The 25,592-nt window shown below is 42.3% G+C and overlaps 1 protein-coding gene across 4 annotated transcripts in view; it reads left to right on the top strand.

Moving 5' to 3' along the window:
- Positions 1-25,592, top strand: part of PER2 (period circadian regulator 2) — a 79,410-nt gene that overhangs the window by 10,684 nt on the left and 43,134 nt on the right. The window contains exons 2-5 of one of the 4 annotated variants that reach the window (XM_019478728.2): positions 2,389-2,441; positions 22,147-22,620; positions 23,510-23,572; positions 23,834-23,988. In XM_019478728.2, the coding sequence (XP_019334273.1) occupies positions 22,364-22,620; positions 23,510-23,572; positions 23,834-23,988 (475 nt within the window). In that variant the 5' untranslated portion in view covers positions 2,389-2,441; positions 22,147-22,363. Of the gene's footprint in view, positions 1-2,388; positions 2,442-3,886; positions 5,944-22,146; positions 22,621-23,509; positions 23,573-23,833; positions 23,989-25,592 lie in introns of those variants that run through there. The other 3 variants (XM_019478729.2, XM_014602886.3, XM_059730923.1) reach the window with 3 other exon arrangements.

The following is a 25,592-nucleotide window of genomic DNA, read 5'->3' as shown; positions in this document are numbered from 1 at the left end:
CATGTTGATTTAATACCCGTCCTATACTACAGAGGAAGGCAACCCTTGCACCATGCAGATGCACAGACTATGCCAACCTAAGCTAAAGGACATGTCCTAGCATAGCTTCTCTGTTTCATTTGGTGCTGTCCATTTATACCTTTTAAAACAGGTATAGGGGTTTCATTGCTGTTCATTTGTAAAAAGGGAAATTGAATTTAGTAAATATTAAATAGGTCATGCAGGGAAGGAAATTATCCCACAGTCTTATTTTTCAGATGTCAGTAACTGCAAGTTGTCACAACCCAGTTAATCAGTGCCCATGCCACTAGCAAGAGATACCGTTCAAGTAGTCAACTAAGGGTTAAAAGAAATCCTTGCCAAAAACTCCTGAAACAAAATCCTGGTGGAGAGCTGTATATAATTTATTCCCACGTCACAACCAAGAAACGAAACTTAAGACTGGTCAGGGTGAAAGGGGATAGCCCTGCCATAAATCCCTGCACTTAGTCAAGAAACAAGTGTAAGCCCCTCATCATAACCTCATACGTAACAGGCAGAAAACCTAACCCACTACCTTGTAACCTGATAGCAGCCTGAGAGCACAAAGAACTGCTGCTTGCCAGAAAATTAAAGATTCCACATAACGGTTCATCATTGGGTATCTCCGTCAGACACCTCTGTCTATAAATAGTTTAGCAGTTTCCGCCCAAGGCGGAGAACCCCGGAGAAATCTCTGAGGAGAGACATGAGTCCATCACCAGAGTAGCTTGACAGTCTGATCAGCTGTCAATCACTCCCCGTCATCATTAATTTTGACGTAGTAAAGCCCTGCAGGCTCGATAGTCTGTTCTCGGCACGCTTCGTTCGTCATCACTTGATACCGTAATCCAACCTTGTTCGCTCAACTGTAATCGATGCAACTGTAACAGAAACAAAGGCTCAGCCTGCGTCACATGTCACTATCTGGGCGACGTAAGTAAACAATCTCCTGTAACCAACACGCGTCTGTGCCTGGTTAATTTCACACCATCCATCACTACCCGCCTGTCAGGTGAAAGTTTTACTGCTCTGGTGGGGGGTCAGAAAGCAGCTGCCAGCCGGCTGCTCTGATTCCCGACACAAGTCAATTGTGGGTGAATTAGAGTATTTCTTGTTATCTCTGGTTTGGTGTTTGCAGTGTAAAGCTAGACTTTTATTTTACTTTTAAATAGATTTTAATAAAAACTGTATTTCTCAAGTCAATTTGTAGAGTTTACTTATTTGTTTAGTTGGGTTGTTTTTTTTGTTTTTTTTACAGGACAGTATTAATTGTAGTTTCAGACCTTTATTTGGAAAAAGCCTAATTAGCACATTCATTAAGGTGAGTGTCTTACTTATGCTTTTCCCCCAAAAATGATCTGGAGTATGTGCGCTCTTTTTTTATTTACGTCGTTTATGTACTTCTTTCTTTTGCGTTAGATAATACCTAAGAGCAATGGAGCATCTCCATGCATTTAAACCTTTTTATAGATGGATACTAAAGAACGCAGTGAATAAAGTTAAAATTAGACATGTGGCAGTAAGCTGTTTTCTCCCACTAGAAAGTGGAAACCCTCCGTTGTTGCACTGAATACCAAATCCTAGATTTGTGTGTGTGGTTTTGCTCTTTAGTCAGATGGCTTTCTATTACTTTCAATATTCTGGATTCGTCTTAGAATGAAAGAATTGTGGTGAAGACTAATTTTGGGACCAGGGAATATACAGGCCTATCTGAATTGATCTGTGGAGTTGTGGCTCAAAGAATGAAATGGAAACAATTCTGCTGTCTACTTGATTGAAAACACCAAGCAGATTTCAGAATATAAGTGCATTCTGGGTCAGCTTACACACCCCAATATTAGTTTGGATGTGTTTTTTCTTCAAAAGTCCAAAAAGACTTGGTTTTAATTCCTTCCATAAGGACTGTTTTGTACTTTTGAAGAGGAGAGTTGCCTTTCTAAATTAGTTCAATAAGTCTTACATATGAAGATATAAACAAGCAGATTCAAAAAATAAGCTAAAGTTGCTGAAATGGTGAGGGGGGGGGAAGAATACTAGGGGCAAGGTTGTGAAGAATCTTGAAGGTAAGGAGAGGCTTGAAATTGAGGCAGTGAAAAAAGTGTAGCCAATGCAGAGTTTAAATGAAGGGCTGTATGGCCCTTACAGGAAGTGTAGGTGCAACTTCATTTTTTAGTTGAGGAGGATAAGATTTGTGGCTGGTGATACTTGCACAGAATCTGTGTTGTGAATTTTATTTATAAAGAGGCTTACTGCAATGTTCAGTTATTGCAGTTAAATTATCAGAAATATGATCTGTTTTGCTACAAAAACTTTCATGTATAGAGTTTTTAAAGCTGACAGTTTCACAATTCTGTTTTAATACTGCAGGTGTGACTTCTGTTCCCTTCAAAAGGGGATTTGGCAAGGATCCTGTAATACAGGTGTGTCATCTAATGCAGATTGTTGACTTTCTGTTCATATTTGAAGTCTTCCTGGTATGTTGCCCAAAGTCTTTATGAAACTTGGTATTAACATTTCAGATAAACTAATTGTTTATCTTCAGCTCACTATTGCTTGCATGCTTACCAAACTAGATTTCCTCTGGTGGAAGAGCCCTTGACAACAAACTTGCTTAGAGGAGTTTTCCTCTTTTCTGTCAAGGTTGAGGCAGAAGGTTCTCATTTTGGGATGGACTATTAACCAAATGCCATAGCACTAAATAAAGGCACTTGCATATATATATTTTTTAAAGCTCTAGAATTTGTTTTTGGGTGGTTGTTTTTTTTTAACAAACTTAAATGATGTTTGAATTGAAACAAACAGGCCTGAAAATGCCTCCTCTGCAATGTAAGATGCTATGCATCCTCCATATTGCTGTACTTGAAGGTGTAGGTTGGCATTGCCTCTTCAATCTCAGATAAGTCTGACATAACTTTTGCTGCTCAAGTCAACTAAACTGAAAAAAAGTTTTAACACTGAACATTTTTATGAAGGTAAAAAATGTACTTAAACTTTTCCCTGCAGCCTAGGAAGGACTCTGTGAAACAGTCCATCTTCCAACATGGATCTCAGTTTTAGTTGAGTTTAAATGAAAATGCCATGGCTGATGGCAGACGGTTAAACTAGATGAAAAGTATATCACTTCATGGAGAAAAGGCAAGTGATTTTCAAAGGCCTCACTTATTCAAAATAAAAAACCTTTTCAAGTGGAAGAATTAGGGTAGTGTTTACAGGGAGATGGTAAGAAAGGGATGCTGCCAGCCACAAGGTGGCAGGGATGGGAATGGAAATGCTGTATGTTAGGGGTGTGCGAAACGGACCATATTTGACTCGGATTTGTCCCGAATCATGGACAGTGATTCAATTTGTTAATTTGGATCGCTGTCCCTGATTCTATTCAGCCAAATCTGAAGATTCGATGCTGATTCAAAGAATCAGTGATTCGGTCATAGACACAGCTTTAAATGTTTTTTCTACTTACCTCAAGGTACCAGGCATGGCTCGTGAATGTTGTGATGCTGGGGAGTGTCCCACAGGAGTGCTCAGCAACGGATGGGAAGTATTTCCAGTCCACTTCTGGGTCTGCTGGGGAGTGCACAGGGGGGTCCCCTGCCTCCCCCCCAGCCCAGTGATTGGCCATGGGGGGGGGGCCCTGGATGCCAGACCCTGAGGGAGGATGCAGGGGGGGCCCTGCTCCCCAGCAGACCTGGAGGTGGACTGGAAGTGCTTCTGGTCCACTTCTGAGTCTGCTGCTGAGCATGCTGGAGACCCCCCTGCACTCCTGTGGACGCTCCATCCGCCCCACCATTGTAGCATTCACTGCCTGGTACTTTAAGGTATGTAGAAAAAGCATTTAAAGCTGTGTCTGTCTGAATCACTGAATCTCTCCAAATCGTTTCAGAGGGTTCCTATTTGATTCATAGAGATTAAAGGGTCTCCTGATTCGATTCAGATTCGGCCACCGAATCGGGCCAAATCAAATCGGGGACTGAAGCTTCACACAGCCCTACTATATATAAAGATCATGCTAAGTCTTGTGGCCAGAGCATACATTTGGGAAATACAGAAAAGGGAGGTCAAGGATATAAGGAATTAATCTGTCCACAAGACTACATCCTGTAGTTTGCGTACCTCTAATAGAAGAAATTCAACATTACCCTTTCTGATCAAGTCAAAAATGCTGTAACTGAATTTCCTGCCTTGCCCTTCTGAAAGCTGCATTAACTACTATTGCATGTTGTAGACTGGAATGCTGTGAATGAATCCTTCCTTCCCAGTCGGGCCAACGTAATGGGGTGTCCTTTAAGAGCCAGCTGTAAAGATACCACAGTTTAAGATTAAGCTTGCTAACATCAACTGTTTCCTACTTTCATTATCTTGTGCTTCAAATAGTACTTGTAACTTTCTTTTTTCAGCTGTTAGCCCTTGATACTCAAAACAAGTTTGTTTTTTCACTACTGAAAGTATTTTGAAAATGATGTAGCTGTCTGTCACCTAAGGAAACGCAGTGTGTTCTAACTATTAACTTCTCATGCTATCAGTGTGCGCCAGATAACTATTAAATTTTCCAACATGGCTACAGTGCCTTGGGTTTAATAGGAAATTAGTCTGAAATTTGGTCTTTAACTTCTTACTTTTCTCAAAAGATGGTGAATAGTGTATATATGCATGGTGGGTTTATTCTTCCTCCTAAAAGTATGTAACAGTACAGGACTTAAAAAACGCATTTACCAGTTTTAATAAAAAAACCCTTAAACTACCAGTTTTTTGTAGAATTCAACCTTTCATTAAAAAAAGAAAAAAGATTATCCCACAGGGTTACATGAAACAGGATTAAATGAAAATGCCATTATTCAAAATGAACTGATTTTAAAAAGGCAGTGTTGCTTTTTTGGAGTTGACAGGCATGCTGATGATTCACTGCACAGTAAAATTTCTTTTGTCACTTTTATCTGCTGTCAATGAGAACCCGTGTGGCCAGTAATTAAAGTCAATTCGAGTTGTACCGATTTCATTTTGATGCAGAGCATGGAGGATTTGGAGAGGGAAGAAGGAATGTCCAAATCCATTCCAGTATTCCTTGTTTGGGAAAGACATAGGTTTGAAATTGGAATCATGTGCCATGATTCATGGCACCTGAAATATTGCAGGGCAGCCCGCTGGTAGAATCTGTGTTCTCTGCTTGACTTTTTTCAGAAGCTATTTTGGCACGTGAGGGACAGATTCTTACCAAGACAGGGCTGCTGGGCTGTGCTGCTGCTGTTTTTCAATTGTCTAATACATTTTTTAAAGTCCCACACCAAGCCTAATGGTATTGGTGATGAGACACTGAAAATCTTTAGGCCAAACCTGGCTTGCCAAGCAAGTCACCTAACTTTTCAAAGATGCTGAATACCCATAGCCCTTACTGACTCAAATGAGTAATTTGCTTCACTAGTAGCTGCAGATTTTGGCCTTTTTAATTTGAAAGAAGTGATATCTTACTTCAAGTCTGTATAGGCTGAAAAATTCGGGTTCATCAGCAGCATGGTAAGATTCATGTTTTGTCATTTACAGAAGTTTTTACATATCAAAACTTGAAGGAGTTTTACTGAAATCCAAGTGTATTAGAACATACTGCTATAACATCTATATGTTTATTTTGCTGGATGATAACAATAGGCTATCTGAATAGGGTTGGCATAACTGTGGGGAATCATTTTTATATCTTGTGTTCTTCAAAGGTATTTGAATAGGGCACTGTTGAGGGGCCCAGGTATTTCTTTTATATTTTAGAGTTTTAGAGTTTTCTGGACTTGGTAATGGACGAGAATTACCAGTAGAAGAGGAGGAGACAGTTTAAATACGCATGGGAGATTCCGGACCTAGGTAGTTCATGATTTTTGATGCTAGCTGGGTGGGAACCTGATATACACCTATGCCAACCTTTCTTTAAAAAAGCAGGTAAGGAATGTATGTAATTGTTCCAATTTGTACGAGTAGAACGTTTATGTTTTTAATGGTGTTTTATTTCCAATAACATAGGTATCCAACATGGTTTTGGGATTTGCATGTGAGATGGGAGAATTAATTTTTCCCATTACCTTTGGGGGAGGAAAATGAGAGAGAATATCTTAATTTTAAATCCCGTCTTTTTCTCTCTCTCGTAGCGTGTAGCATCTGCTTTGTTGGTTTGTTTATGGCTGAGAATTTTTCTTTTATATATAATTCTAGTGTTAATTTTTCTAATTAAAATTATGCCAACAGTAAGTTGCAAAAAGATGAGATGTAAACAAAAAAATTATAAAGATTCCTTGTTAGTTTTATTTTAAAACTAAACAAAAAAAATCTTTACAATAAACCCTTGCTCCATATTTAGGTATGAGAGCACAAATATCTTGTTACTTTTTTTTAAGTGTCAAAGAATGTCACAATAGAAATAGTGTATTAATTCTGCTTTTCTCCTCAGCTCACAATTTATAAGCCCTGACTGTTTCTGTCATTAGTCTTTTCTAGAGGGACAGGCCACTTGTCTGTTTGCATTAAGTTCCTTCTCATTTTCCATGGGTTTTTTTAATTATTCCTCTCTTGCCAGGTATGAGGAATTTTTTTGTATTGCCTGGTTGCCCAGACAGTATGTGTTCAATATACATTTTAATCCCTAACTCTTTGTTTAAAATAGGATGGAGTATCTAAATCATTCCTAGTTGTATGCCATATAACAATTGGAAAATGATTTCCAAAGTTTCCAAAGCAGCCCTCCAAAAAGAAGACATCTGGAAATCTTAGCCATCAGTAAAAATTACATCTGACTGCACATTTCACTGTTATAAATGTCTTATCAGTACTAACGTATGTTTGGTATGCACTGTTTGGTATTACAGGACTCTGTTTAAAAAAAAAACCAAACAAACTGTCAAGCTATTAATTTCATAGTTTCTAAGATTAGTAGGGACCTGAACAGATCATCAAGTCTGACCCCCTGCCCTGGACAGGAACAAGTGCTGGGATCATAATACCCCAGCCAGATATCTATCCAACTTCCTCTTGAAGACCAAGGTAGGGGAGAGCATAACTTCCCTTGAGAGCCCATTCCAGAGCCTGGCAGCCCTAACCGTGAAGTAATGCCTCCTGATATCAAGCCTGAACCTGCTCTCAATTACTTTGTGGCCATCATTCCTTGTTATCCCAGGTGGTGCCCGGGGGAACAGAGCTTCACCTATTTTCCGTTGTCCCCCCTAGTGAGTTTATAGATGGCCACGAGATCCCCTCTGTCTTTTCTTGTGGAGGCTGAATAGATTTTGGCCCTTTAGTCTATCTTCGTAGGGCCTGGCCTGCTGACCATGTGAGTGGCCCTCCTCTGGACCCTCTCAATGCTAGCCACATCCCTCTTGAAGTGCAGTGCCCAGAACTGGATGCAGTACTCCAGCTGTGGCCTGACCAGCGCTGCATAGAGAGGAAGGATCACTTCCCTGGACCTGCTTGTGATGTAGTAGAAAATGATGTAGAATTTCAGATTTCCAGATCCTAGAAAGAGCTGGTAATTCTAACTGAGGTGCATCATTAGTGCTTCTGTGTTTTGAGGAGATGAAAATTTTTTTTGTTTGGTTGTTGGGGTCTTTTTTGTTGTTTTGGAGATTTTTTTCCCTCTTGGTATATGTGGAGCCTGTGCCTCGCTCCGCCTGGCCTATCGGGGTGTGGCCCCTCCCCTCAACTCGCTTGCCACGACTTGGATGTAATCGGTTACGTTCAGAGGGGTTCCAGTGGAGATCTTTATCCTGGGTGGGACCTCCCGATAGACGGTGTTACTCACGGTTACAGGACGCGGTGCTCCACGGGGCTCCGCCTCCCCTACACCCCGTCCACACGCCAACCGCTGGGCGATGTTGTCCAGATGTTGCCAGGCCCAGTATGATGGCCCCTGACCGGTTCCGGTCGTCCTCCCTCCTGCTAAGAGGGGTTTCTCCTTCCTCCTTCCTTAAAGGTAATACTCCTCCGAACCAGGGGGAGCTGGTCCCCTCTCCTCCCGTCCACAGGGTGCTCTCCTGCCTCCTGTGCGTTTGCCGCTTCAGGACGCTGAGAGAGTGCCTCGGCGTGCACTCTCTGGCTGCCTCTCACTTGGCTGCCGGCGGCAGGCTTCCCGCTCCTGCCTACGCTGCCTGTTTGAGACCCGCAGACGGGGTCCTCGCTGCCCCGTGCGAAAGCCTGCGGCATGGGCAACACACCCGTACTCTCTCTCCCTGGCTCCCGCGCGTTCCCTGTTCTGCCGGCATTCTTAAATCCTCCCGCCGTGGCCACTCCGGCCGCTGGGATTGGCTCAGCTGTTCGCCGCGCGGGGAACAGCTGTTGCCAGAGCCGGCGTAATGGCGGCTCACGCGGCTGCGGCCACGGATGCGGCTCTTCCTCCCGCTGCCCCTCTGACGGTGCGTATGCCCTTCTGGGGGCTTGTTCTCGGGGTCTGGGGTCTGTGGGTTCCCTTTGCTCCCCCTTGCTCGCCTGTGGGGGCGCTTCACCGCCACAGTATATAAAGAGCCATTAGTTTGCATAATAGTTTTGCAGTAGTTGTAGATATAGGGGCATCTGAAATATTTTCAGGAAAGCAACTATGTTGAGGCAATATCCCCATCCCCACCATATGAAATCAATGGCTTCCAGTTATTGTTAAGAAGGTTAAGAGGTTTTGTATCACAAAGACACATATGCAAGTGGAAGTACAGTACTAAGTCCAGTTGATGAGAGAGGACATCAGGACAATCATTTGTTAGAACCAGACCATAGTTATTTGATCACTGTTTTCTATGAGTGAAACACACAATGTACGCTCCTTCCTTGGAGCATAAGGATGATATTTCAAGACGTGCCTGTCACATGCCTTTCCGACCACTATTTTTGGCTTCCTTCTCTACTGAGATTGTTCCTATTTGTAATAATTTGTATAGCTTTATGATTGCTTAAGCATTGTTATACCTCTTCCTTGTAGAGGTGACAAACGAAAGCAAGTAAGACTGAGCAGTTGTGATTTAGCCGTGTAGTAATTATTAATAAGCTTTGTCAAATGGATATTGCAGTACCTTCTAGAGGCCCCAGTCACTTGTTTGGTGCTGAAAAGGATATAAAGTAACTCTTCCCAGTGTTGACAGAGTACAGTATAATAGCTTATTTTACTATCTGCATATGGACTATAACAATTCCTGTCTAAATTGAGATATTTGTGAGAATATGGAGAGACGAGACAGCAGAGTAACTAGGAGTGCCTGAGCAGGGCGCAATAGTCCATGTGCAGGGAGTGTTTGACAGGGGCCCTTCTCCCCCCTACCCGAGGCACTAGGTTTCCTCGTCATGTCTCTGATCTAGTATTCTTTACTTGCTTCCCTCTTGTTTTAAAATAGGCAGATGAAGAATCGTAGGGACTAGGCTGAAAACTTCAATTTAATAAAATGGGGGTGCGTCTCCACCAGATGCTTAACTACAAATTAGCATAATTTACTGTGAAGAAGCATGTGGGACTACACATGCACATGTTTACTTCACAGTAAATCTCCCTAATTCTGAAAGGCATCAGTACTGGTGCCATAGCATTTGTGTAGACATCTAGCCGGGAGCCAAATCTGTTCCCATTCAGCTGTCCGTGAAGGGGCGGGAGATAGCTCCCTGCCAACCTCCATGCTAGCACTGGGCGGGAGCCTGGAGCTGCTCCTGGTGACCACCGGGGCACACTGGAGGGCTGCAGAGAACTGGAAGCAAATCTTCTCCCTAATCCTAGCACGCGTAGATACTAGGAGTATGCAAAGTGGGCCGTGTTCAATTCGGATTCATTGATTCACATCACTTTCCCGATTTTTTGATTTGGCTGAATCCAAATCTGAAGATTTGATTCTGATTCAGAGAATCAGCAGTTCGGCCACAGATATAGCTTTAAATGTCTTTTCTCTGTACCTCAAGGTACCAGGCATGGCTTGTGAACACTGAGACGGTGAATGGAGCGTCCCACAAGAGCGTGGTGGGGGGGCCCCCCCGTGTACTCGGCAGCGGACCCAGAAATGGATTGGAAGTGCTTCTGGTCTACTTCCAGGTCCACCGCCGAGTGCGCTGGGGACCCCCCACGCTCCTGTGGGACGCTTCTTCCACCCCACCATCTCAACGGTAATGAGTCACCTGGTACCTTCAGGTATGTAGAAAAAACATATATAAAGCTGTGTCTACGTCCAAATGATCGAATCTTTCCAAATCAAATTGGAGGATTCCAATTTGATTTGGAAAGATTAAAGGGTCTCCTGACTTGTTTCGGATCCGGATATTCGGCTGCTGAATTGGGCTGAATCTCCACTGAATTAAATCGGTGGCCAAAGCTTTGCGCAGCCCTAGTAAACCCTTTTCTGTGCAGGAGCTTACTGCATAGTAAATGTAGGCTGGTGTAAATGCATGTGTAGACATACCCGGTATGTTTCTAGACATACATAGGTCACATTTCTCAAAAATAATATGATTTGGGAGCATTAAAGTTTGGGATGGGCTACTTGATGCACCTTTTAAAGGAGTCTGGATTTTTGATATCAGCAAATTAGGCCCTTTTTAAGGTTTGTTAATTTGGATAGCTACAAACTCAAGCTAGTTACAAAGACTACATACTTTTGAAAAATGTGGCCAAAGCAATTAACTTTCAAATAATATCTGACCTCAATGCTAACTGGAGAACATGTGGAAGTCATGTTAGGTCAGTTGTTGCACTGTAACCTGTTATTAATGTGCAATTAACTTTCAGCAGAACAACTTTGTTTTTATTTTGTACGTCGGAACCACTGAACCCAGGAATACAGGAAATACAGGAAATGGTGTATACTACAGCCCTGGCATCCATTGTTTTTTGCTTTGTTCTTCAACAGCCTCATCAAACGTTGCTTTTCAGAACCCAATTCAGATTTATGTGATTTTGTTCCCTTGTTCTGACAGGCTTGAGGAGAAGAGATGTGAATAGAATTCTCTACCTCACCTGTGTAAAAACAAAGTTTATTTTCTACCTAGGAAGACTTTTACAATCTTTTAAATTCTCCTCAGCATGATGAAGGGTGTATGTGCCTGAAAGCTTTCAAAGAAAGGAAATTTTTGCTGCTATTTAGTTGGTGTAATAAAAGATATCGCCTCTGACCCAAGAGCTTTGTATACTACTTAAAAACAAGTACTAGAGAGCATACTGTGGTCTGTGTTCACTGGTTTTCCTCCTACCTTTTGTGTCCCTTGAAATATGTCTCAGATCTGTAACAGAATGTCATAAGGGGAATCTTGGCTGGTTTGGCCCTTATTGACCTAAAGGTATAATTATGACAGAAGTTTGCCTTGCCCTATCTCAGTGCCAGCAGTAGGCAGTCCCATGACACACAGCTTTCTGGTTCTTTAAATTACAATCCTGATTCCAAATATAGCTTCCCGAGTAAGCTTGTAGACTGAAAAGGATCTTTCTTTCATTGAGTCTTACAGTGCCTCTTATGCATTCTTTTGAACCTCGTAACCAAGAGTTTTAGAGCTTTGTATTTCTCTTTTGCGCTCAACTTTTTCAGGTGCTTACAGATTTTTGTGCTTTGTGCTTACAGATTTTTCAGCCCTATAAATGCCTGTATTAGAGAGAGGTTTATATGCTATTTGTTTTACAAAAGGCATTTTCCTAGAAATAATTCTTCAATAAGTTGTTACAAGGACTAGATTGTAAGCTTTTTTTGTTTGTCATTGTTTATAAGGAAATTAAAGTTTTTTGCTACTTAAATGAGTTCCAAATGCCAATTTATGAATAAGACTCTTGAAAAATGTAATTCAGCTACTATTCTATGTGCTTATACCTATAGATATAGATATATTTTGCACTTGTTGTCCTGTTCTTGAAATTGAAGCTTTGTGACTAGCTATACCCTTGAACTCAGTGTGGGAGAAAATGAGCCCTCAATCAGAACAAAGGGCGTGTCTCAGGAACAGGTCTAACAACCACTGTACTCCTCTTCTTAACGCTTTCAGATTTCATGTATAATGTGCATGCACGCACGCACGCAAGCACATGATAAATATATTTATATATAATTAGTAGTATCCCTTTGGTCCCCTTTTTTATGTGTTTTACTTAGTTTTAAACATCTTTATTTTATTATTTATTTATTTATTTATTTATTTGGAATATATTGCCTACTGGGACTTTCCTAGTATCATGACTTTAGGTTGTTACATCCTGATACTACCTGGGGTTGATATTAAAATGTTATTCCTCTTGCAAGACACTAGTCCTGATGATGGGCATGTGTGATGTCATTTTTGCTTGGAGGCATCCCATATAACTGCAGTAAATGCACCAGCTACAAGACCTTTTTGATTTCTGTCCCTATGTCTTTGTGTACTCCTTGTACTCATCCTTTATCTCTGTTTGCCACTATGCCTGATGCTGCTGCCCTCCCTGTTTCAGGTGGGCTGCCTTCTGAACTGGAAGCAAAGTACTTGGAACCACAAGGCACTTCAAGTAGGCACACTAACACTGCTGGTTGACTAAACTGGTTGGCCTGCCTGCAGCATCTTATGGGCACGTCTATACTGTTTAGTTTAGGAAGCAGCCATCCTGTATAAGTATATTTTGCTGTGGTGCTCTGAGTAACTGCTAACTCTCCTGTACTCCTTTATCCATCAGATGACCTTCTGTAGAGGGTCTTAGCATTTGCCTGAGTTTAAGTTACCTTGTTTTTCTTTTTGCTTGAAGTCAGATATTCTTATTTTTGCTGCTCTTGCACCTTCTCTTCCTTAAAATAATGAACTTTTTATTACTTTGATCCAAGTTGCCTTCTACCTGTAGGTTTTCAGTCAATTTGTCTTTTATTAGTCAAAACCAAATCTAAAATAGCTGCTATCCTACTAGCCTCCTCTGCCTTCTGAATGAATAGCTGCTATCCTACTAGCCTCCTCTGCCTTCTGAATGGAAAAATATTGCATTTAGTGCATTTTAGGAACTTGATGGACTGTCCAGACATGGTGTTTTCCCAGCCATATGTGTGATTAGAGTCCTTCATTGCTACTGGAACCTGTTTGAATATTGCTGATTAAATTTGGATTTTTTTTCTAATCAACTATTTCTTACTCCTGACTTAAGTCATAGAACCTCCCTACTATCAACCTTCTGCCAAAATAGTTTAAAACACTCCTCACTAGGTGTGTGGGTTAGTGTTAAATGGAACCAGACTCTTTCCATTTTCCTTCTAAACAAAACAGCCTTGTAGTTGAAGAAGCCTAAGCCCTCAATGTTAAGTCATGCATTCATCTTCTAGATTAGTCTGCCTCTGTCTGGGCACTTATTCTCAGTTGAGGATGAGACTATCACATGGGCCCTGAACACCTTCATCTATGCCCCCTCAACCATGGAGTCACCTCTGATATGGTCATTCATACCCATGTGACAAGCATAAAGGTCTGGATGACCTCTACAACTGTTCTCTGGCTCTTGCCTGGAGCTAAAGTTGAAGACTGCATGCTTCCCAGGGAGATGGTCAGATTAGCAGATGGGTAACGTCTGTACTAAATGTATTTTTTAAGCATCCTCCTTCATGACCATTTTCTAAGCTTGATACATAGGGGATCTGGGTGAGGGTTGGAGCACTGCCTGATGGGTGACGTGGTCTATGGCCAGGTTCCATGTAGCACAGCCATTGATGTTTCTTAGCAGGGCCCCTGCAGTCTTCTTCTTTTAAGCCATTTAGCTTCTTCCATCCTGGATACTCTGGTTTCTCTTGGGACTGTACAAATCTTTTGCTTTTTACTAAAGATTTCCTGGATGTCTTGATATATTTCCTGTTGAACTCCTTAAGTTCCCATATGCTTGTCAGTGAACTACCTTCTCATGCAGCTTACCTGCTTCTGGAAGGGATTCTAGCAGCAGGCATCTCTCAACAGGATAGTACCACCAAACTGCCTACCTTTTTGCCAGGGGTGGGGGGAGAATAGGTTAAGGCCAAGACCAGGACCTTGAGTGGAATCCTCTAGGATAAAAACCTCTGTCTTGATGCGCCTCTCCCTGCACTGTGAAAGCCTTTCAAGATTAGTGACATGGCATTTTCCAACCATTACTGATTTTTCCCTCTGCAGTACCTGTAACGGTTAGGAGAAATTGTCTCCTGTCATTGAATTTAACTGGCTAGCTTCTTTTGTCTCAGAGTTGTCATAGCTTAAAGTAATAGTTGTTTTGTATAACTTTTTATAAATGGAATCTACTGTGGAGAGAAAACTGAGTGGTTTTAGTCCCATATCACCCTTTGATAGGTGGATGGAGGGGCATCCAGGGTGCATTCATGGATTGTGTTGGCCAAAAATCTTCCAGACTGCAATGTATGAGATTTTATATATATGGACATCACATCTCTGAAAATATCCAGGTAAGTAACTTCCCCAAATACTTGTATTTCCAAGGAAACTTTTGGATAACATGGAAAAAGATCTTTAAAAGGAAACAGTGGATATTGCTTATCCCTAAACATATTTCTTTGGATTAAATCTGTTGTATTTACTTAGGAATTCAATACATCAAAACTGGCCACAGTCAAGCTATCATGTAAAGAATGTAAAATAATCCTTTGCTGATAATGTGTTGGCTGAGACACATGGGACAAAAGTCTTGCCTGTAATGTCTTAGGAAGGCTAACTGTAAGAAAATTATCTTCATTAGCAGAAGTGAAGCTTAAGAAGTTATGATTTTGGAAGGGCAGTAGCATAGTGATTAGGTAGCTATTAAGTATCAGACCGTTCTTTGGATCTATCACGTCTTATATGAAGGTAGCAATTTAGAAAGTGTCCACTGAGTAATGATGAATAGTATATTTTTGCTAGTTTGAATATCTAGCTGAACAGTGGAGATTACATGCCACCTATTAAATGCTATTGGAGTGTCATCTAGAAGCAAGCTTGCATTTACCATGTGTTCCAATTTAGGAAGACCAATATAGCAGCTTATTTTAGCTCGGCAAAACTGTTAGTGTTTAGCATCTATGCTATGACAACACTCTTCTTATATTGTTCTCTTCCTCCATAATGAATGAATAGGCATACTGTCAACCTCGATTAGTAGATCTGAAAATCTCAGTATGGAGATAGGAAATCATTTCTTACTTTCTAATTGTCTTTTTAATTGGCTATATTGAGTTTCTAGAAAATAATCTAATAGCAAGAAAATACAGCTGTCAGTAGTGATTGTTGAACTAAATGCCCAATTCTTTCTTCATCTGAAATCTAGATACCCTTTATAAATCTTCAGCTAAAAGGAATAAGTAGTATTTGTTTCTGAGAACTCAAAATAAGAGTAAAATGTCTGGAAAATCAGTAATTAGGAGGGTAAGAAAATAGTTTTAATTGGGGAATAAAATGGTAGCGATATTTTAAATGGATATAAAATTAAAAATCTCTGTTAAAAAGCAAAATAATGGGGTGTGTTAGTTTTTGTTTAGTTTTGTTTTTTAACTTCAGTCTTGACAAATAGCATCAGCTACCAGATGACAAGTGCAATGTGGAAGACCAGGTTAGTGATTTAGTGCCCATCTTTTAAGACAAGGGAAAAAAGATCTGAAAAATTACAGAGCAGTCGGTCTGTCCTCAATACCTGGAAAGATCATGGAGCAGGTTCTCAAGTAATCTGTTGAAAGATACCTAGATCAGGCATAGGCAGCCTTTTCTGGCTATGGGCCAGACTGACTCACCCCAATTTAGAAGCAGGAACATGGGCACTAGGACCCAGCTGTCGCCGCCGAGAACCACGGCCCGGGGTTCAGGGCTTTAAGAGCCCTAGTCGGTGGGCGGGTACTTGTGACGCTTGGAGTGGAATCAGGTACTCAAGCGTATTGATTTAACAAAATAAATTGCTTTACTTACACTGCTCGTACAGTGCAGGTCAGAAGCTTGTTTCGGTTACAGTTGCAAAAAGGTACAGGAGTCGGGCAGAAATTACAGTTTCTTTGGTTGGTCTGCAAATGTGTCAGGGTGTTCGAGCCGGCAGTCGTCTTACGTCTCGGGTGGGGGTGTGCTAGGCCCCCTTGGGTCAGTGACGGGGAGTCCTTAGTGGTTGATCAGGCCGCTAAGTTCTTCTCTAAGACACACGCGGAGTTTGCTAGGCTCCACAGTGTGCTCAGAGCTCTCCACGAGGTGTATGTGGAGTTCTCCAACTAGGGCGGAAACTGCTTCAACCTCTTATATGGCTAGCAAGCCAGTCGCTGGCCGCCACGTGTGAATAATTTAGAACTGGCCAACTGCAGGACTCAAATTTAAATACAAATGGCGGGAACTGCCTGCAACGTGCATTTCCTCTCTGCAGCTCAGAAATGCACCCTGCAAAAAAAGCTACGAATTGGCGGGAACTCTTTTGCACCCGGGGTTCTCCTCTGCAGCAGAAAACTCCACCGTGTAAAGAAGCTGCAATTTGGCGGGAACTTTTTCTAGGTACAGACTGTGCCTTCTGTATCAAAGTATAGAATTCTCCACTGTACTATAGGCATATGAACAATGGGTTCTGACACCAGCCACTGCTGCCATTGGTAGTTTCTAAACAAATCTGAAAATAGGTTTGAAAATACAGGCTTTACATGTTTTAAGGGGGGGGGAGAGAGGGGGAGGACAGCAAATAATTTATGGGGGCAGGGGTGATGTGGGAAGCCTTGGGTTTGAGGGGAGCATTATCTGATGTTATGTCAACATTTGTTCAGAGCACCTGGGTTTGTCCAGGTTTCCCATATCTTCTGTCCAAGTGAACTTCATTTCCAGGTCATGTGGCTCTTTGTCATTCTAACTTGCAACTTTTAAAGTTGACTACTATTGGATGTTTTTCACCTTTGACTACTCTGTAATAATTTGTAATATGCATGTTGTTTTGACTAAGTATATTTTATTGTTGGCTCCTGTGGATTTGTGTGTGGGCATGCGCGTGTCTATATAAAAAAAAAAAAAAAAAAAAAAAAAAAAAAAAAAAATCTTAAACACACTTACCACCCTACACGTACAAAGCTACACCTAATGAGCATCCTTGTTTTACCAAGACTTCATATCACAGAAACAATTACCTTACAAAAAAAGTACAACTGCATACATTAAATCCTTAAACAACATGCATCAACTTTGCACAAAAAAACAAACCCTTACAGAAATATTCTCTTCATATAGAACCCCATGGAAAAACTGTTGCCTCAGTAAGTACCTGAAATTCTCTGCCTATCCGTCCTTTCTAGTTTAGTGAAACAAGTATGTCTAGTCCTTTTTCCTCCACTTCTTCTCCAGCTCTTCCTCTGTGATCTCTTCCTTGTCCCAATCGATGTAGTATTTCAATTCATGTAGCCTCAGCTTCAGGCACTCTTTCAGTGAGCTCCAAACCCTTAAAAACCCTGAGCTTGCTTACTTCTCATAGATTAGTTTTAATACATGCTAATAAAGTCCTTAATAATGTTTCCTCATGTCCCTTTGATATAAGTCCATATAGCACCATCTCCCATGCTAATGGCAGGTTTATTTTGGTGACGCCCAGAAAGCAGCGGACCCTTTCCCACACTGCCTTTGCATATGTACATTCCCAAAATACGTCCCACTTGCTTCTTCCCTGCACCTCCTGCTTTAGTACTTGGGGCTCATTAAGCCCCATCTGCGTGGCACCTCTCACCAACAAGATTTCATACAACCATCCACGCTAGGTCAGCATGTTCCCTTTTATTTGCTTACCCATCACTGCTCCCCACGCCTTCTTCACTTGTCCTTGTGTGAAATTTCTCACCAACACCATCCTGTCTCTCTCCCTTACCATTTTCATCAATTTCTTATCTTTCAGGACCTCCAGCCCTACCTTCTGTATTTTATATCTTTGCATGAAACCTTCCATCCTGATTTAATGAATTTGCAGTTGCCACACCCATGGACTCTTCAAAGAGGTCTGATATACTCCCCATTACCTCAAAATTGCAGCTGCATAAAATTGGGTTATACATGCTTCTTTCCCTTCTCCTTCCATTATCGCCTGGCGTAACATGTTTACATATTTTGAATAGAAGAACAATTCCAAGTCTGGCAGCCCCCATTTCCCCAATCTCTCTTGCTTTCTAAAGTTCAGATCTAGCCAACCTTCCTCTTCTGGCATTCCAAAAGAACATGCATTTCCCTCTGTACTTTTGCTATCTGCTGCCATGTTGGTGGAAATACAGTTCCCATATGTAGAATTAATTGGCAGTAACAGAGCCTTGACCAGTACCACTTTTCTGACAGAGGACTGTATCCTTCCCGGACCATAACTAAAATATTTGTTGTAGCCTTGCCATCACCTTTTCCCGTGCTGTATTACCCAACTTCTCCAAGTCCCTCCAGTTCCCCGCTCCCATTATGGTGCTTTTCAGTCTATCTAGTTTTCTTCCTCCCAGTATCTTTACTCCACTTACGACCTTGTCTTTTCTTGTTCTTTGTGCTAACACTTCCATGTCTCACACAAATAGTGGTGACAAGGGGCACCATTGTCACACCCCTGTATGGATTTTAAAGGCACCTCCTTAGGTGCCCATTAATTTAGACTTAACTCTTCTCTATACAATAGCTTATCCAACATATAAGTTTATCTGGGAACTCCATTTTTCCTACCACTTTGAATACACAATCATGATCCATTCTGTTGTATTGGGGGGGGGGGGGGGGGGGGGTTAGGTCCAGGCTTGCTATAATTGTTTTTGGTTTCCTCTCTCGGATTTAGGACTGCATCTCTGATCACTCAGGTAGAAAGATCTCTGAAACCAGGTACAGCACATACTTGGTCTTCATTTATTATCCTCTGGAGGTTTTTCCTCGTCCTCAAAGCCAGCATCTTGGTCATTAAACTTATACTTCATATTAAGGAGCGTAATTGGGCTTCAGTTTTTCAGGAGTTTCTTCTCCCCTTTCTTGCAGAATAAGATCACAATGCCTCTTGTAAAATCTTTCCTTGCCTCTCCTGTTTCCTTGAAAAAATCCATTATATCCCTCCCTACCCATGCCCAAAATTCCTTGTAAAATTCCACTGGCAGTCCATCTGCTCCTGGTGATTTCCTTCTTTTTAAGTTTCTAAACACTCCTCCACTTCCTAATCTTTTCTTTCATCTTTTCTTCCATTGTCTTTGCTTCTTCCTCCTCTACTTTTTCTTCAGTCTCTTCCAAGAAATCTTTCATCTTCTTGTCTATTTCTTCCTTCTTGTATAGCTCTTCATAAAATCTCATCACCTCTCACACCTCCCCCTGCTTTTCCCCCTGGGCACCATCACCTTCCTGTATTACTTTAAGCTCTTTTTGCTGCCTTCCCTCTTGCCAAAATATTGGAACCACTCTTCATTTTCCCCTACCCAGGGTTCTTGTGTTAAGAACACTTTCTCTCTTGTCTTTCTTTTTACTCAAGTTTCTGTCTCTTGCATTGGTTCTTCTAGTTCTTCTCATACCTGTCTTCCTTCTGCAACTTATTTTAGCAGCTCCTGCATCTTCACAGCTCTCTGTGCTCTTTTGTTCTTTTCCCTGCACATCTTCAGCCTTGCTTCCTGAAGACTTCTCTCTTCTTCTTCACCATCATATACCATTCTGTAGTACTCCCCAAATATTTCTTAAGTGTTCATCCGGTATGATCTTAGCCAAAAAGGCCAAGATACTAATAAGAACCTTCCACAATTTTTTTAAGAATGTTTCTAGATAGTTGTATCTATAGAGATATCTCTATAGATAAACAGCATAAGCTTTCCTTCACACCTTAAACCTCATTTAAAGCCTGTACACCCATTAAAATAGATGTTCCTACGCACCCATCCACAGTCCTTTCCCTAACACAGTCTCTTAGTTCTCACCCCAGTGTTGGGGTTTACATTCTCAGCTCATTCACTGTCCTTGGTGCTATCACTTTTGCTATTGCTTCCATTTCTGCTGACGCTGCTGCTATCATTGTCGCTGTCTCAAGGTCTGGTTATGTTGCTGTCGCCTTTTTTATCCCCTCCCCCCTTGGAGTGTCTTTGAAGAGCCTTTGCCAAGTGTCCCTTTGCTAGGTGGAGTTGGCTGCATCTTCTCCATCCTCTCCCACTGATTTCAGGTAGTTGGACTGGAGCTCCCTCAGAAACATTTTAACATGATCTGTTTCCTCAAGCTGCATGTGTACATCGGTAGGTTCCTGTAGTTTCACGGGACGCTGCTGATGCTGGACACGAACTGGTTGAAGTGGGTTGGTTAGTCAGGTGTCTGTCCAGCGCCGCCTCCCTTGTCATCAGCCTGATTCCTGTCACCTCCTTTGCAGAGCCGGTTTACCTTTTTCCACACACCCTTGATGTAGGGACAGCCATAGGAGGTGGTTGATGGTCTCTCTTGCACCTTGGCAGATTTCCCTGGGGCAGGTGGGTCGAGTCCCTTGCCCCTCTGTGTTGCTTTCACTGAGAGTGCGCAGTGAGCCATTAGCCAGTTCAAGTCTCTATGCTCCTTTTTGTAGGTCCTTGTGGAATATCTGGTCCCAGACAGTCTGGCAGTTGTTTTTGGGAAGCAGCTCTACAGTCAATAGCCTGTCTCTTCCTATAGTTGGACATAGTCACCAGGCTTTCCTTTTGTAACCTGTACTCATTCAGGACCCTGTAGAACCAGGGGTGTTCCATGGTCCCTGGTTTCCTGTTGGTTGGTGCATGTACCCCCCACTGTCTCAGGAGGTGATGTGCAAAATACTTGATGAGACAGATAGATAGTTTTAGTCTCTAGCCCAGGCACCAGCTTGCAGATCTGGCTTGTGTACCATGCCTGCAGGAACAGGTAGATGTCTAGCATCCCCTTGCCCCACATCTGTTTCTTCTTGTATAGGGTCTTAATTGCTGCTATCTCCATTCTGGATCACCTGAAATAAAATGCACATGGCTCTGGATTCCACAAGGATAGGTTCATGCAGCCTATCTGAAAAAGCTATGCGGTAGTGTCCATTGTACTCAGTCCCCCTCAGCTCTAACTCTTTTTCATGTCATGGTGAGACATTACAGTGATTACACATCAACTTCCTCTTGACTTCCACAGCTGAACTGTACTGTTCTTTCCCATTTCCCATGATACCTATTGCTTCACTAGCCTTAAATGTCTGGCAAACATCTCCAAATAGGGCCCCAAGCAGTTCACTCAGAATCCTTTTATATCACCCCTTCTCTCAGCCTGTTGAATATGATTAGTGTGGCCCCACCTGCCATGAGGTGGAGCCATTCCAGGTTGGCCTGCACCTCATTTGCATATATATATTTTGGAGGGTCCCAGGACTTGTGACTAGAACATCAAGTTTCAGTCATGAGTGGTGGGATAATTAGCACATGGATCCTTTGAAGGGGTATGTTTACACACACACACACACACACACACACACACACACACACACACACACACACACACACACACACACACACACACACACACACACACACACACACACACACACACACTCTCTCTCTCTCTCTCTCTCTCTCTCTCTCTCTCTCTCACTCTCTCTCACTCTCTCTTTCTCTCTGAGCAGTGGTGAGCTGTGGGGTCACTATGACTGGAAATGCTGTTGACTCTGCTGTGGCCCAGCCCAGTTGAACTTTATGGTAAATCATGAGCCTTTCAGCTTTGGACTAACATTGCATATGGCTTGTCTTTACATATATGTAGATGCAAAAATTCAAAAGCTTAAATGTGTTATGGAGTACCCAAGTTAAAACTTGTAGCAGTTTCAAAAAAAGTAAAAATGCATCAGTTCTCGGTGAACTAAATACTAGAAGCATGTTTATTTCAAAGTCAGTGTTTTCAGATTTGCCCCTCACTTCCATGTGTTCAGGGAGAGCAGTGTCTGAAAGTAAGGAGGGGCAAGAAGCTGGGGGGAGTAGAGGGCAAGGGGGCTACCTGACCCCCTCTCTCTCTCTTCTCTTCCCCCCCCCCCGCGCGATTTATTTTCCCTTCTATAGCAGTGGGAGGGAGACAAATTCAAGACAAATTTCAGTAGTGAAATTGTATACCTGGAAAACTATAACAAATATATACATTTTCCCTATACTGAATCTAATTATGGGGGTTATCTTATATTCAGGGTGCTCTTATAGTCAAGTAAATACGTTATTTAATTTTAAAGGAAGTTGAATGTTACAGCCAACTGTGTTCAGCCTAGTTTTACTTTTCCCTCCTTCTTTTTAGGCTCCTGGATTCATGTTCCAAGACTGAAAATCTTGTATGCAGAGAAAAAGTATGAATATGACTTGACTGATTCTTGATCTCTGAAAGTATTTCTGCGTGTTCAGTGGGATGTATTAAGATCAAGAATTCTGCTGTAGCACTGAGGGAGAAGAACCCTGAGCAACAACTTGAAATCATTTAAATATATTTCTTAGTCTCAGAAAAGCAATAATACAAAATGAATGGATATTCTGAACTTGCAAATAACCATAGTCAAATGCTTGCTGAGGAGACTAATATTCAAACAAAACCTGAACAACATCAGGATGCTCTTCAGGAGGATATTGAGATGAGCAGTGGTTCTAGTGGTAATGACTTCAGTGGAAACGACACAAATGAAAACTACTCCAGTGGGCATGATTCTCATGGTAATGAATCAGATGAAAATGGGAAAGATTCAGCAATGCTTTTGGAATCTTTAGACTGTCATAAAAGGTAGTATATCAATTTAATCTCATTCTTTTTCTATGTTGAATCTTACAGTATAATCTACTATTAGATTAATACCTGCCATGTAACTTGTTTGGCTGTATTTGTATGCTTAGTCTTTATCCTTGTATACATTTATTATTAATTTTTTTCCCTTCACAATTTCACACTGTAATAGGCAGGTAATATATTGTATCCTTTTAGTTCTTTTTAATTTGAGAAAATAGTACTGCAGTTCCTTTTGGACACAGGATGATGTAACGGTATGATAACTTCAATGCAGGAAAACTAATGAAAATATTGCTGGAAGCATGGGCGACTGATACTGCCTTAGTCAGGGGGGCATGTGTCAAAAGGTTGTTGATGGCTAATTTCCACTCTCCATGTCTTAATCCTGAATTTAAAAGGCAGAATATGATTTTATTTGCGTATTAAACCCAAGGCTAAAATGTTGAAATACTGCATCTAATATTAGTCTGTATCAGAACAGGGTGTTAAATTCAAATTACACTTGCCTCATGAAAATCTGTTTTCTTGCCAATAAGTCTAGCTGGTTAACTGCAGGGGTATTGTTACTTAAAGGCTTCTTCTTTTTTTTTAATAGCTTGTGAATCACTTTATCATGGTGGGAAATTAATTCATGAAGTTGAGATAAACTTTCCCATTTAATGATGTCAGTGACACACACGCCTAGTTTAGAATTCTAGGTTTATTGCCTACTAAATGGTGATAGACCATAATGTACCATAAACTGAAGCTGTTTCTTTTGCCAGTTTACCTGGTATAAGCTTTGGTTTGGTATACATTCACTTTTTAATTTTCTACTGTTTATTTTAAAGCTAAACCTAAAGACGGCACCTGACTCTTTATTTAACACCCTGAGTTTTTCTTGCAGCTCAAATGCATTTAACCTGATGATTGCAAACTCTGAACATAATCAGTCTACCAGTGGATGCAGGTAAATTTTAAAATGCATTAAACTTAATGTTTAACATTTTATTTTTGTTCGCAACAATGATGAGCCAATTTAAATTTAGTAAACTTGGTAGTGTAACTAGTTATTACAAACCCAAAACGTTTTTGATGCCATATACTTCTGAAACTAATTAGGGTAGCTCTACAAGGTATTTGGTGTTACGTTACAAGTGTCAAAAGGCTTTGGGTTTCTCTAATGTGTAATATTTTAAACATGAAAATAATCTTTATTTTAATTTTGTAGCAGTGAGCAGTCCACAAAAGCCAAAACACAAAAGGAATTGATGAAAACATTGCAAGAGCTAAAAGCACACCTCCCATCTAAAAAGAGAATTAAAGGCAAATCAAGTGTACTGACAACACTGAAATATGCACTTAAGAGCATTAAACAAGTTAAAGGTAAGCAAGGTTGAAACTTCTAAGAATGCTTGATTTGAGAAAAGCAAACTCTTGAACTAGCATTGGAATCTCTCTTTTATGTAAAGGAAATCATAAAAAATTAGGGTTGGAAGGGACCTCTGGAGGTCATTTAATCCAGTGTTTCCCAACTTTTGCCATCCCAATGCACACTTAAATAAATGAAAAATTGCATCACACTGCCCCCTCCCCCTGCCCCCAACAGATAATGCGGTCACTACCCTCCACCCCACGCTGTCGCTGCTCCACAAAGCTGGTGGGGGAGGGGATTGTGCCTGGCACTGGCTGGAGCTGCGCCCCCCAAGAGCATTATGGACAGAGCGTTCGTTTATTCATTTATTTGTGTGACTTTTCCAAAAATCCGTGGCACACCTGGTCATGTCTGATGGCACACCAGTGCACTGCGGCACACTGCTTGGGAAACGCTGGTCAAATCCAACCTCCTGCTCAAAGCAGGAAGTTCACGATGACTGAAAAGAACCTAAAGCTAGTATAAGTGTGCTTTGTTTGTTTGTGTCACAGGGCATCTCGGTGCTCTGCTCCTGGAGAGGAGAAACTGCCAGGGAGAGAGAGCCCTGGCAGTGCCTAATGAGCACAGCTGCAAGTTGCCGGGGCAACTAATCAGAAGCAGCTGGCCAGAAGGGGGCAGGGCCTGGCCTTTATAAAGCCCAGGGCTGAAGCCAGGCTAGCAGTTCTCTGCCAGCAGCCTGGGAGGCAGGGGCTCTGGGAGCGAGGATGTGGAAAGGAGCCTAGTAGCAAGTACCATGGTCATATGGAGCAATGTTGTTATGGCCATAGGGTTTTGGGTTTGAGTTACAGCCAGATGGCTTGAGCTTGCAGTTGTGTTACAGCCCAGGGGCTTGTGGGTTTGCTTTGATGTTGTGATATTACACCCGGAGGCTTGGGTGAGGCTGTAGGGGTTGGAGGAGGCCTCAATCGTAGAGGGCCCAATGCTGGTGTGGGGAGCCCTAGCGCCAGTGAGGGCGCATTATTTTCACAGCGCCGGTGAAGGCGCAGCTCGCACGCCAGTGCTGGAGCGACTGGCGGCGAGGAGCGCGGCCAGTGGGTCGCAGGCGCAACCTGTAGGTTGCAGACGGGGGACGTAGACCCTGGATCGCATGTGGGAGGACATAAACCCCGGCCCCAGGGAAAGGGGCGGTTTTATTGAGAAGCCCCGTGGGGACACGGCGAGCCCCAAAGAGGGGGAGCGCCATACCGAGCAGCCCTAGAGTGGGGCAATTACCGAGCAGCCCCAGAGCAAGGGGCAATTTCATTGAGAAGCCCCGTGGGGGCACAGCGGGCCCCAAAGAGGGGGAGCACCATTACTGAGGAGCCCTGGAGCGGGGCCATTACTGAAGAGCCCGAGGCGGGCATGCCCTAGAGCGGGGCTGTATTGAGGAGCCTGAGATGGGCATAGCGAGCCCGGCCACAGGCTAGTGCGGCAACACCCCTCAGACCGAGGCAGGGCGCTGCGGTTGCCCCCGAGAAGACAGGGAGTAGCAGCGCGGTGAGCCGGGGTCAGAGAGGGTACCCGTGCGGTTGGCTGGAAGGGCCGGGGCCCGCTAGGAAGTCCCTGAGCGGGACCG

The sequence above is a fragment of the Alligator mississippiensis genome, chromosome 7 (assembly GCF_030867095.1).
Source record: "Alligator mississippiensis isolate rAllMis1 chromosome 7, rAllMis1, whole genome shotgun sequence".
Lineage (NCBI taxonomy): Eukaryota > Metazoa > Chordata > Crocodylia > Alligatoridae > Alligator > Alligator mississippiensis.
This window is presented reverse-complemented; position numbering and strand designations above follow the sequence as displayed.